Source organism: Pelodiscus sinensis, chromosome 20, assembly GCF_049634645.1.
Source record: "Pelodiscus sinensis isolate JC-2024 chromosome 20, ASM4963464v1, whole genome shotgun sequence".
NCBI classification, from domain to species: domain Eukaryota; kingdom Metazoa; phylum Chordata; order Testudines; family Trionychidae; genus Pelodiscus; species Pelodiscus sinensis.
In genome coordinates this window covers 17,739,610-17,754,130 of record NC_134730.1, presented here as the reverse complement: position 1 = coordinate 17,754,130, position 14,521 = coordinate 17,739,610, and the positions used below count along the sequence as shown (strand labels likewise).

Sequence of the window (14,521 nt, the reverse complement as noted above, 5' to 3'; positions counted from 1 at the left end):
TTAAGGAAAGATTGTAATTAAGAAAAGCCTACGAGCAAATAACAAGCAGGGCCTGATCGTTCTGCTCTAGTCTCCCTGCAGAGGGTGACTACATATAAAGCTTTGTAGAGCTTGTCATTTTAATTAATACAGTGTTGTATTATAACATCTCAATGTCACTGTCCTCTACTCTCAGGCGGATTGTCTGAAAATTCATTCAAATGTAGCTGACATTTGGCAATACATATTTTTCCTTAACCTTATTTTGGTAGTATAAATACACTTCCTATTATAACAGCTACACTATGCTGCACACATTGAAATGATGATGCATTGCTGATTAGCAAAATGAATAGATTTAACTAACCAATAATAACCTAGAGCATATTTGGGTTTTTTTTCCAAACCCCGCTCACCTTTGGTAACATTAATATAATGGAGATGATGCGCACCTTGGCCTTTTAGAGAACGGTAGTTACACAATGCACAGAGCAAAATATGGTAATGAGGAGACAGGCATATACATATTTTTCTTAAAATAACAGAAATTGAATCAGATTATTTCTTTTCCTTATGCTTAAATTACTCAAGATGCATACAGACAGCAGAAATTTTTAGTATGGCTAAAGTATTTGCACTCACAAGCATTGAATTGCACAAAGAATATGACAAAAAATCTTGGTAGCAGGCCCAATTTCAATGTAATATTCAGTGAGTAACGATAGGCTAATCTAAAGGCAGTGAAAATTTGATTGTGAGAACTCTGTGATTTTAAGTTAATGAGCATATGATTAACATCTTAAGTGTAAAGCTTAGCAAGTAATAACTTCTCTTTTAAATCAATGGCAGGACATTTGGGACTCTCTTGCTTACTATATAATTATTATGAAATGCCTTCCACTTTGCTCTTTCAATCCATTACAACAACAGAGCAGCTTAATTCCAGATACAAAGTTGGCTACAAAAATCCATTTTCTACAAAAACAAGATCACTTTCTGACACATCAGGGATGGTTTTAGATTGAGGCTGAATGGGCAGCTACAGTGGGTACCACATGGTAAAGGTCATTCTGCCAAGACTAGTTACAAAGAGAAACTGACTGACATGTTAATCCTTTTTCTCGTGCAGTTTTCTGGGTGAAAGGATTGCAGATGGAAGCTGATTAGGTTTAGACAGTGTCTGTCAGCATCTAGACTCTTTAAACACTTGTGTGGCTATAAAGGAAAATGGATTAGTTTTGTAAATCTAGCCAGTACTCCTTCTTAGGCAGCTCTTGACGAAATACATGATATAGAAGATAAGGGCATAAATTGAATGCTGAGGGCAGCTCTCGGCCATGTCGGGTAATCCTCCTTTTGTGAGGAGTAAGGGAAGCCAATGGGAGCGTTTGCTCCCATCGGCCTCTCACCGTGCCAACGCCACCAGGGCTCAGCTTTGCGTTGCTGGAGTTGTGTACCTTAAGCTGACCTTCCTGGTATAATATAGACCAGGTCTAAATGACGAGCCTACAAAGTGTGTTGAAGACTTTTCACACAGAAAAGATTCGAGTCAGAAGTTGTTTAACATCCTTAATTCATTTTCCTCTTCATTCCGCATGTGCAAAGCGGTCTTATCCCCACAGAAATGGTGACGGATGTGAATGTGGGTAGATGACAGAGAAAAAAATAAGACAAAAGGTGCAAAAAAGGAGGGATGGGGGAGGGGAAGGAGGCGTAGAAACACTATAGAGGAAACCATGAAAAAATTGCAGTATTGGGAGGTATTCAGATATATCTGCATAGAAGAGAATAAAATTATGCACAGTTGCGAAGCTGCATAACTGAATTGTCTATCTGGTGGTCCAGGAAAAACTGCAGATGCTAAAAAGGATTCTGGGGTTTTGCTGAAGCGCTGTATGTGGCACAGGTGCCAAATAACAGGTTCAATACAGGCATCTAGAGAGCTCTGAGGCTTATGCATTACTATAGGAAGAACTTCTACATTTAGAGCCACCAAAATCATTGAGTACTGCATGATGTCCTCCGAGTGTGGAGGCCCTCCAACCAGTTTTAACATTGATTATTTTCATTTTAGCATTTGAATGTTCGAGCCTATGAACTTTTTAACGGCTGTAAGGATGGGATTTTCCCATCCTTACAGATAACATTGTTAAGGGTCAAACACTATGAAGTGCCCAAGACGAGTCTGGGAGTTAGTGACCTGACTCCCAGTGAATTTCAATAGGATTTGGATACCTAACTCCACTAGAATTCTTTGAAAACCCCCATCTAATTATATAAATTGGCCCCTAAAAAGTGTATAAATAATGTCACTAATAAGATGTATATAAAAGAGATGATGTTTCTGGTCATGCTACTGAATTGAATGTATTGTTTAGAAAGTTTAGAGGTTTTTTTACCCCTCTGCTTATTTTCCTCCACGTGTGATAAACTGTTTATGTGGCTTTGATGATACTACTCACTTGATAAAATACTTGATTCCATCTGCTGTATAAGATTCTTCCCATCCATAAGGTAAGCCTAAGTTGAAATAAAAAAATGAAATGACTCTCAAAGCTTAGAAGAGACCATAACATTAGTTGGGATATGGTAATGATTAGAATATTATAGATTTCAACCAAGGCATGCAGATATTACTTTCAATAGCCTATCCGATTTTTATAATGATAAACAACAATACCTATGTACAATGAAGCTTAATGGTTTTATAACATGTCGCAAAGGTATTACCCATTAGCCATAATCTTACTCTTTATTATTTTTACTTACTGGTAAACTGGTAGAAATTTAGGGTCTGATTTTTAACAATCCTGAATTTTCTGTTATCATTTACACCTATGCAAAGGGATGCAGAAACAACCATTCTGATTTGCTAGTGTTTTACTTGTACTTTACACAAGTGTAAATAACTCCATCAGGTGCAAAGCTGAGCAGAATCAGGCTTTTTGTGGGCTCTACATTGCTGAATGTAAATACCTTGGAAACTTACTTGCAAACCCTTCTAAGACATTAAGAGCTGGTTTCAGAGAAAAAGTATAGCATGGAAACAGCTAAGTACAATTCACAAAGTGCTACATGAGGTTTTCAGGTGTGTGACCTCTACTAAAGTCAATAGGAGTCATGGATTTAATGCCACAGCACTTAATATAGTGAAAGAAAACTTCTGAGAAGATGGATTTATTATACATAAAAACTAAGCAACCTTCTCTTTTTCTCTCAAGTAACCATAAAAAGCATGACTTTCTGAGACAGGACCTTGGCTATATACGCTAGGTTTTATTTTGAATATGACCCTGTGTGAAAGACTATTGATGATTTCATGGCATTGGTTGATAAGATTTTAGGAAAGCTTTTCAACTTGACTTTTACTTGTGCTGGGCAACAAGTACATTGCACAACAGTCAAAGCTTTGCTAACATAAAGCAAAAAGGCAGGTCCTGCTCACAGAAAGTTGGCAGGGACAGGTCTGCTGATATAACAGCTAGTGCTTGGAGGTAATGGAGGAGTGGGGGCTCTAGGGGTTGGGACTGGCACTGGGGCTTTTTATACCATGGACCGGCAAACCCGTTCACAAACTGTTTGCAGACCAGTAACATTTTACTTGCATATTTCTGGATATTCATTATTTATATAATGAATATACAAATAAAATGTTACCGGTCCGCCAAAAGTTTGTAAATGGGTTTGCCGGTCTGCGGCATAAAAAGGCTGGGAACCACTTATGCAAAGCATACTGTTCAGGGGGGGAAATGCTTTTTCCTGCCCCAGAATAACATGTTCTGGGAAGTGAAGAGACTTTGTAGGCTAGTGGGAAGTGCAAACTATTCCTGTGCAATGCAGGTTATTTCTGAACTGCCTAAGACTACAGAGTTACAAGTGTACAACTTTAAATTTGTAGGCCTCTGCCGCCATGCCAATTTATTCCAGTTTTGATTATGTTTCCTTATGTAGGAAAGTGTCTAGTTTCATGGGGCAGACATAATGACCTAAAATAGCTAAGTAATGCAGTTCTTTACAAAAAGTCCTATTTTTCTTGTATTCTTATACGTTTTCCCAATGGGAGTGTGGGGGACAAAGTCTGTCCCTAAAATCACAGCCCAGCAAACCACTTAAGCAGCAGCTCAACTTTGATGTGAGTAGTTCCACTTTGGTAAAATCTAGATGGGGCCTTTGCATCTTGGGCATAAAATAGTTTTACGTGCATAAAAGGAAGATTGTGTTCTATTATGGGATTTGGATGTCCTAAAAAGGCTTTTACATTTGAAAACTGAAAGGCTCAGTGCTGCAAGACACTGAACACTTAGGCCTCATTCAGAAAGTTTCTTAAGCTCATGCTTAACTCTAAGCACATGAGCAGTCTGGTAGATTATTTTTATGAAGAGCTTGTGGAGTTCTTTCCCTAGCCTATTGCTGAATGAGAATTCAAATAAAATGCAATGAATGTTAATTGGTGTGTGACTGTTTTATTTCTTACCTTGTGGTTCAGGTACAGTCCAGTAGATTCTAGATATCCATATGCTGAATGCTTATAATGTTCAGGAACTAGAAAGACAATGGCAGCTCACCACTACTTAAGTCAATGGCTATATTCATGTGCTCAAAGTTAAGCACATACCTAAGATCTTTGCAGGATCACACCACAGTGTTCAGTGGCTTGCCCTCAATTTTTAAATATAGGCATGTTTATAAATTTTCCAAGTCCCATATCTGGGCACAGCAACTTCCGCTTAGCACAGAAAACTAGCTGGTACCTAATTTAATCTACTATTCACAAAGGCCCTAGTCTAGACTACACTTGATCACTTTGGCGTTTAAAGTTAAGCATGAACTTAACTGCTTTGCTGGATTATGGGCTCTGAGCTACATTGTGAACCTCTTACTCCCACTCGTGGGCACTTTTGTATACAAACAGTCTCACTGAATGCAAAAGGACTAACTACTCATGAATGGGACTGAAGTGTTCATAGTCTAGCCCTAAACCACTAAGGTCCTGATACACAGCCCACTGAAGTCACTGGGAATCCTCACTGACTTCAGTGGCCTTTGGGGGCAGAGCTCAGACATCTTTAAGTAATTGTCTTAAATGAACGATCTAAAAGTATTGCTAATGCATGTTGGAAAATAGGATCCTAATGATCATATTCTGCTTCCTCTTCAAGTGATATGAAAGGACCTTAATTATTAGAAACGTGCTGGTTTCACTACATGTAGAGGAGAGGGATAGGGTGTGGGCAGCACATAAAAAAAACCCAAATACTGCAAGCCTAAGCTCTGGAAGCCCAAATCAGATGTCATGAGCCAGCTGTGGGTTTCCAATTGCAGTACAGACACACCCAAAGTGATCATCTGCTGGATGATTAAACTGCTGGAGGAACATACTCATTTTGTCATACATCCCAAACATTACCAGTGTTATTGGTACTAATACCACCTAGGGGAAAAAAGCAACCTAACTCTCAGATTTCGTAAATGAAGCATATAGCTACTTTCAGCAGCATTTAAGCTCTGTAAGTCACAATAACATGCATAGCTGTCTACAGTCCATTTCCCATCACAGCTGATCAAAGTCGTATCATTAAATCACCTGAACTGGAATCAGTATTATGCATCATGCTTAAGGAGTATAAGGTTTATCTAGAATTCTAAAGCCAAGTTGCACACTTATTCAATCTCAAAACAAACAGAAATTCTCTAAGCCACAAGAAAATCAGAAACATCAGAGTTTCTATCTTGTCTGACTGGGGTTTTACTTGCACAGTTATGTCTTCCAAAAGTAAAGATAAATTATATGATTTAGTCTAGTGTTTGCCTTCAGTACTGGGCAAATTAGTTGAAACAATAGTAAAGAATAAAATTGCGAGGCACGTAGAAGAACATAATTTGTTGGACAAAAGTCAACATGGTTTCTGTCTTTGAAGGGGTTAACAAACATGCAGACAAGGGAGATCCAGTAGATATAGTATACTTAAATTTTCAGAAAGCCTTTGACAAGGTCACTCACCAAAGGCTCTTGTGTAAATTACATTGCCATGGGATAAGAAGGAAGGTCCTTTCATGGATTGAGAACTAGTTAAAAGATAGGAAACAAAGGGTAAGAATAAATGGTAAATTTTCAGAATGGAGAGGGGTAACTAGTGGTGTCCCTCAAGGGTCAGTCCTGGGACCAATCCTGTTCAACTTATTCATAAATGATCTGGAGAAAGGGGTAAGCAGTGAGGTGGTAAAGTTTGCGGATGATACCAAACTGTTTAGGATAGTCAAGACAGAAGCAGACTGTGAGGGACTCCAACAAGATCTCACCAAACTGAGTGATTGGGCAACAAAATGGCAAATGAAATGTAATGTAGATAAGTGTAAAGTAATGGACATCGGGAAAAATAACCCCAAACTATGATGGGGGCTAATTTGGCTATGACAAATCAGGAAAGAGATCTTGGAGTTATCGTGGATAGTTCTCTGAAAACTTCCACACAGTGTGCAGCGGAGGTCAAAAAGGCAAATAGGATGCTCGGAATTATTAAGAAAGCGATAGAAAATAAGACACAGAATATCTTACTGCCCCTGTATAAAACTATGGTGCGCCCACATCTTGAATACAGTGTACAGATGTGGTCTCCTCACCTCAAAAAATATATTTTGGCCTTGGAAAGGGTTCAGAAAAGGGCAACTAAAATGATTAGGGGTTTGGAATGGGTCCCATATGAAGAGAAGTTAAAACGACTGGGACTTTCCAGTTTAGAAAAGAGGAGACTGAGGGGAGATATGATAGAGGTATATAAAATCATGAATGGCATGGAGAGGGTGAATAAAGAAAAGTTATTTATTAGTTCCCATGACAGAAGAACTAGAGGACATCAAATGAAGTTAATGGGTAGCAGGTTTAAAACTAATAAAAGAAAGTTCTTTTTCACACTGCGTGTAGTCAACCTGTGGAACTCCTTGCTACAGGAGGCGGTGAAGGCTAGGACTATAACAGAGTTTAAAGAGAAGCTAGATAATTTCATGGAGGTTAGGTCCATAAAAGGCTATTAGCCAGGGGATAGAAATGGTGTCCCTGGCCTCTGTTTGTCAGAGGCTGGAGAAGGATGGCAGGAGACAAATTGCTTCATCATTGTCTTTGGTCCACTCTCTCTGGGGCACCTGGTGCTGGCCACTGTCAGCAGACAGGCTACTGGGCTGGATGGACCTTTGGTCTGACCCAGTACAGCTGTTCTTATCTTCTTATGTTCTCCCTTTCTTCTCTGCTTGTTGATATTTCAAACAGTGATTTTCCAAAATCAGGAAAAGATTTGAAATTAGATCCAGCAGAATTGGAGTGAGAGATTTGCTACTGTACATGCAATTTTTGCTCCTTTCTTTTCCTTTAATAAAAGAGGTTTTGAACAGAACTCATCTCTCAGCCATCAATGGATGTGATATATGTGTTATATCCATGAATGCTATGATCACCTCTTATACTTACTCAACATGACCTAAGAACAGAGCATAAGAATGGCCATACTGGGTCAGACCAAAGTTCCATCTAGCCCAGTATCCTGTCTGCCAATGCCAGATGCCCCAGAGGGAGTAAACACAACAAGTAATCATCACATCCCATATGCATCCAAAAGTCATTTGTCAACAAAATTAAAATCTTTGAACCAGATCCTGAGTCTCTGCTTATTCTCCCTTTGTGCCATTCTGGCAGGGTGGAAGGGCAGGAGAGCTAGCCATTCCTTTGACGGCTCTATGCAGTCTAGTTCAAGACCTTGATAACTAATGAGCTATGGGAACATGCCAGCCACACAGTGGAGTGAAATGTGTTGTGGTGACTCGGGGCTGACAGAACAGACCCCTAAGGACTGTACAAGCTGGCATAGCTTGAGGCATGTTCCTTATCACCTGTGCTAAGCTAAGGTCAAGCATATCTAGGGAACTGACCATTTATTTTTGATGCTCTCAGCCACATATATTGTACTATTGCTAATCCCTGAAATTACTGTAAAATGTAGCTGGAAAGAAATAGCTTTCAGAAATTAATGTATTGTTTGTGTGTCACTCCACTCTTTGGCTCTCTTAAGGGCTCTCCCCAGAAACTACTATTCACTTTGATTTTATGAATAATGCGCTGCTAAGGGGACTTTCCATTCCTTTTTTCCACATATCAAATTCCATTCTGAGAACTGGATCTTCTCTTTTATTGTTACAATATGGCTTGCTTTTCAGCTTGCTTCTCTCGCCACATATTTTGGTTCCTAGAACTAGCCTTCAGGCAAAATACTTTTTCCTTACTTCTAATGGTCAGGGCTCATATATCTTCCCATTTCATTTTTCTCATTTTTAACTTCAAGTGGTGTTAAGCTTTAGAATAGGCTTCCCAAAGGAGGTGGTGAATTCTCCACCGATTGTTTTTAAGAGTAGGTTGGACAAAACACCTGCGAGGGTTGCTCAAGGTTTATTTGGTTCTGCCTCAGTGCAGGGACTGGACTTTATGACTTCTCGAGGTCCCTTACAACCTATTTTTCTATGATTCTAAGATTAATGATAAGATATTAAATTGATCCAACTGTGTTAGAGTACAATCACATTCATTTCTTATCAGCCAGTTACAAAACTATTTCACAATTGATAAAGATTGGTATAAAAAAAGACATAAAACTTATGAAAACGAAATGAAAAAAAAAACTTTTCTGGGAGACGGGGAATCTAGATTTGTCAACATCTGACACAAGGATAACTTTTAAAGTCTCCTATTACCGTTTGAAATTATGAATATTACTTCTGACATTCTCCTATTCACCCTCCTGTAATACGGGTTTGGGAATAACCTCCTAAAGTTAAATACTCAGAGACAGAAAATTTAAATATATTAATAGCAACTGCTCAGCTTGCCGATTTATCTAGTGACATATTAATAATCTGAATAGTACATGAGATTACTCTAGTCATCAGACATTGCAGTAGCTCTTTGTTCTCCTAACTCACAAAATGAAGAAATCCACATTTAGAACAACTTTACATTGGGATGTGCACTAACGTTCTTCAGAAGTTAGTGGGAGTTGAATGCATCTACCTAAAAACTGAATTTGGCCCCGAGTCTCAAAAATGGGTAAGGAAGTCTCCTCATGAAACAGTTTAACTTTTAGAGAAATGTAAATCTTTCAGTGATTAACTCTAACATTCTTAAAAATGCCCCTGAAAAACTACCAGAAGAGACTATACAATTCTATTAGTGATAAAATACTGATATGGTAATTGCAGATAAAAGCTTTTCATACTGTAAGATCATATACAATCTTCATTGCTCTGAGCAGTTATTAAAATCATAAGGGAATAACTCAGCTGAGATTATTTTTCATTCAAGTAGGAGTTTAGCGGTAGAAATAAGAAATAAACACACTACACTAAACTTGAGCAACAGAACATCTCTTGCTTAGCTGATGGCAATCAAATGTGTCTAATTATACACAAGTAGCTGAAATGAACAGAGCTTGCTGACTGTATTTAAAAATAACACTGGTATAAAATATTCTTACTATATTTTCAGGGAAGAAGAGCAGAATACAAATTAATGACCATATGGTTTCTGTCACCAAACAGAGTTGCTGTCCTGAGGTACAAGGAATAAGAGATTCAAGCATTTGTCAACAACAGGTTAATGAATATTAAATCTTGTTAGCAATTAAAAATACTCCAATCCTTATGGCATTGTAAGTGTATGTTGATTATCAACATACATGCTAGGATAGCTTCAGCTCTGTTACCTTAATGAAAATCCACAGTATTTCCACTAGCTACAACTACGGATGTGAGTGTATAAACATGTAAATTATTAACCGATAAACCTGGGATTACTGGTTAACATACACAATTATACGCAAGCTCCTGCCCCTCTTCTGGGGAGCCAGCTGCCACGTCACGCTGCTGCCTCTATATTAGAGGCAGACGCATGGGGTGGCAGCTGGCTTCCCGGGAGCAGGGCCGGCAGGCAGCAGGTGGTATGTGCCACAAGCCAGCTTCAAAGCTGGCCTCTGGCATGCACCAGCTTCTGGGGAGCCAGCTACCACTCTGTGTAACTGTTGAGTTTTTCAGGAGTTACCCACTTTTTTACATCCCTAGCTTCAATTAGGTGCTAGCACTAATGCAGCTATCCCAACTGCTGGCTAACGATTGCAGAACTCTCTGACTGACGATAAAACCCATGTTGGTGACTGTAAATTCCTTGAGATCCTCGGGTGAAAGGTGTCAGTGAAGTCCAGAGAGTTATTAATTACTATTATTTTTGAGACTATCGGCTTATCTTCACTGCCATACTTCAGGGGCAGCAATGTAGTGTGTCTGACGAAGATGAAACATATTGATTGGAAAGTGCTCTCCCGGTGAACTAATTACTCAATGAGAATTAGAAGCTATCTATTTAGCTGTGTCTCCCATCTCAATGAGAAGTAGAAGCTATGTCAGCAGGAAAGCATTTCCTGCTGACATAGTGCGGTGTAGACACTTCTTAAAGTCAATCTAACTTTTTTCACACCTCTTACGGTATGTCTACATTACAGCGCTAATTCGAACTAACTTAGTTCGAATTAGTTAATTCGAACTAAGCTAATTCGAACTAACGGATCTAGACTAAAAAACTAGTTCGAATTAGCGTTTTGCTAATTCGAACTAGCATGTCCACGTTAAGTGGACCCTGAACCAGGCTTAAGGATGGCCGGAAGCAGTGCCGGCAGGGCATCAGAGGAGGACTTAGAGCGTGGAGCTGCTGTCTCAGGCTAGCCGAGGGCTGCGCTTAAAGGGTCCCAACCCCCACCCCGGACAGACAGTTCTCAGGGGTGCCCCGCTTGCAAAGCAGTCCTGGCTTGGAGTGCCCTGAGTGCCCACACTGGGCACATCACAGCACTTGGCCATCAGCCCGGCTGCACTTGCCGCAGGCTGCCATCTGGGGAGAGGAGGCAATTGGGGGGCTGCAGGAGAGCTTCCACCCCCAAAAGCCCGCAGAGCCAGCCCAGTCCTCCCCATCGGGGGCTCGTACCCCATTCCTCCCTCACCTCCTTCCACTTACCCTTCCCTAGCCCCTTTTCTTGATGTACAAAATAAAGGACAATTGTATTCAAAAATGGAATCTGTCTTTATTGAACAAAACTGGGGGAGACTGGGAAAAGGAGGTGGGAGAGGGGAAGAGAGAGGGTGGGAGAGGGGAGGGCAACTAAAATGATCAGGGGTTGGGAACAGGTCCCATATGAAGAGAGGCTAAAGAGACTGGGACTTTTCAGCTTAGAAAAGAGGAAACAGAGGGGGGGACAGGATAGAGGTCTCTAAAAGCAGGAGTTGGGTGGAGAGGGTGCATACAGAAAAGTTCTTCATTAGTTCCCATAAAGAAGGACTAGAGGACACCAAAGGAAAGGAATGGGTAGCAGGCTTCAAACTAGTAACAGAAAGTTGTTCTTCACAAAGCAAAGAGTCAACCTGTGGAACTCCTTGCTGCAGGAGGCTGTGAAGGCTAGAACTGGAACAGAGTTTAAAGGGAAGTGAGATCAATTCATGGAGGTTGGGTCCATGGAGTGGTATTAGCCTGGGGGTAGGAGTGGTGTCCCTGCCCAAGGTTTGTGGAAGGCTGGAGAGGGATGGCACGAGACAAATGGCTTGGTCACTGTCTTCGGTCCATCCCCTACAGGGTCCCTAGGGTTGGCCGCTGTCGGCAGACAGGCTACTGAGCTAGATGGACCTTTGGTCTGACCCAGTATGGCCATTCTAAGCTCAGGGCTCAGGGTCGCGGGTCTCAGTGGACCCCCTTGATTTTCATGTACACCTGCTCCTGGGTGGCCAGGCTGTCAGCTCTCCTGCCCAAGCCGGCCACTTTCCTGTGCCTAGTGCGGAGATCGTGGACAAGGTCCACGATGTCCACACTAGCCCAGGCGGGTGCCCGCCTCTTGCGGTCCCGGGCAAGCTCCCGGGAGCCGCCAGCCTGGTCCCGGGAAGAGGGGGAGGGCCGGGGGGCATCGGGTGGGTGGCTCGATCCGTGCCAGGTGCAGGGTCTGCTGGCTGGGTGCTGGCAGGCTTGCAACTGGCACGGGCACCGTAGCCAGCCCGTGCCCCTTTAAGGGGTCCGGGGCCGGCAGGGGGGCAGTAGCGTTTCCCTGGTGTTGGCCAGAGTGGCCACCAGGGAAAGCTGGGGAGGGTTAGCCTCCCACTAGTTCGAATTAAGGGGCTACACACCCCTTAATTCGAACTAGCTAGTTCGAACTAGGCTTAATCCTCGTGGAATGAGGATTACCTAGTTCGAACTAAGCGCTCCGTTAGTTCGAATTAAGTTCGAACTAACGGAGCGCTAGTGTAGCGCCTATGAAAGTTAGTTCAAACTAACGTCCGTTAATTCGAATTAACGTTGTAGTGTAGACATACCCTTAGTGATGTAAGTTGCATTGACTTAGCGGTAGTGTAGAAAAGTCCTTAGTCTTTAGAGGAAAAAAGTCAAATACTAACATGCTATAATAGTAAGGTAAAATACCTCACGTAAGTATTTTTAGACTTCTACCATTACTTATCACATTTAACTTGCATTGACTTTGAAAATACCAGGTATTGGTGAAAGAGTAACCAGTTTGAACATACAGTTCTGGGAAGGACGGGCTTTAAGAGCACAGTAATATTTCCACTGATGCTGTGGATAGTAGTGGCAAGTGGTACAACTTCTGGCACCTAAATGCTGCCACTAATCGTTCAATAAAATATGAGCTTTCAGGCAGATGCAGAATACTTTAAAAGGAGAGAAACATAAACCCAGAGATTCTCAAGCTTATTCGGAACAAACATGGAGTTTTGCTGGGTTAATCTGACAATTAATCATTCCTGCTGGAACAGCATTCAAGCATCAAATTATTTGAGGATTATTTCTTGTGGTATTTAATTTACACTGGTTCTTATGAAAGTATTGGTGGTTTTCTAGCAGAGATATCATGATGATATAGTGAGCAGCACTTTTTTATGCCCTTTCTAAAGTTTTTATTTTCTGACAAGCATCTGGGACTAAAAGTAGAAACAACATGGAACATGAAGTTTAGGCAGAATATAGAAACCTACCTCCTTCACAGGGAAAGTTGCAAAGACCACATCATATCATGCTTCTAACCCTCTATAGGCTTCTGTCTCCCTTAGGCTGCCAATTTCAGACCCTCAACAGCTGCACCAGAAACAGCCCTTTCCGGAGACAACTGTGGTCCTTGGGACCATGTAGCTACCAGTGCTCCATGTTGAACTCTGGAGAACCACTATAAGGCACACTCTAGTCTAGGAGATTTCTTCACAGGTATGTGCTATTCAGTGCTGGATTAAAAATGTTGGGGCTCTGTGCACTATGGCAGTTAGGCTCCCTTGTCTTCTCTGCCCCTTGAGAGGGGACTGAGGCCCCAAGGGTGTGTACTGCATAGTAAACATACCCCACACTTACTATCTCCTCCCCTGAAGGACTGGCCCAGCTCCCTCCTCTGGACCACTGGCTCTGGCCAGAGCATGCAGATGGGATGCCCCACTCCTTTCCTTGCTCTGTTTTGTGTGTATGTTGTTTGTTCCCCTTTCCCCAAAAGGGAGCCCTGTGCAAGTGCACTGAGTGCACATTGCTTAATCTGGGACTGGTGCTGTTCACAGTAATAACTTCTTTTGTGATTTTTTGTTCCTTCACGTCTGTGAACTGCAAGCTGTCAGTACTTGGTATTCAAATGGTGGATGCCTTTTCTGTGATTTCTCAGTGAAGTAACACAGTATTGTTTCTGTTTCAATAAAGATGCAAGCACTTTTGGCATAAATATTCATATATGCAAATGTAAAATGTGATTTCTGCAAGTACTTTCATGGGTGAATTTGAGAGTCTCTTTTGGATCAAGCTATTGGTCTTGTCAAAATTGGAGCGGGGAGGGAGTTCAAAGGCAGCATTCTGTGTTGTAGAGTAGTAGGAAAATGAAGTAGAATCTGAATGGTCCATAACTGGAAACCCCCTGTGCATATATTTCATACATACCAGTTCTTAATTTGGGCTCCCAAACTCTAAGTCTCATTTTCCCCCTTTCTCTCTGGTTCCCTTGATTGCTGTCTCTATCTTAGAATGCATCAGTCTGCTTTCCTCAGTGGATCCACTTCTCTTGTCACATTCTATTGCGCTATCCACCCACTTCCATCACTGTCAGCGCACAGCCTCACTGACGCATGTGACTGTTAAATATAAGTTTAATTAAAAGCATTTATTGGCAACTAATATAAATGACTAGGCCTAAAATTAGAATTGAGCAAAAAGTGACTGAGATTTTAAAAGTAATCGCATTAAATGATATGCCTTGCTCTTTAAGTCAAACCTTCCTTTCGTGCCTGGAGTGACAATAAATTTAGTGCCTAGGGCTGGAGTGAACCACTTACACTGAAAAGATACAGGCCTTTCTTGGAGTTAATTTCATGCCCACCACACACTTTAATGGATAGTGTCAGTTTTTGTTGTTTTTCACTGAATACAAGAATGCATGCTTTTTTTAAAAAAATGCACAAACACAAAATATCCCTGAAGGTTATTAAAAAA

General features: G+C 41.2%; 1 protein-coding gene across 6 annotated transcripts in view; it reads right to left on the bottom strand.

Moving 5' to 3' along the window:
• STXBP4 (syntaxin binding protein 4) overlaps positions 1-14,521 on the bottom strand; it is a 161,063-nt gene that overhangs the window by 30,483 nt on the left and 116,059 nt on the right. For 5 of the 6 annotated variants that reach the window (XM_075903819.1, XM_075903820.1, XM_075903817.1 and 2 more), the window contains one exon: positions 2,442-2,499. The exons of the other annotated variant lie outside the window; for it this stretch is intronic. In XM_075903819.1, coding sequence (XP_075759934.1) covers positions 2,442-2,499 — 58 coding nt within the window. The remainder of the gene's footprint in view (positions 1-2,441; positions 2,500-14,521) is intronic. 6 annotated transcript variants of the gene reach the window in all.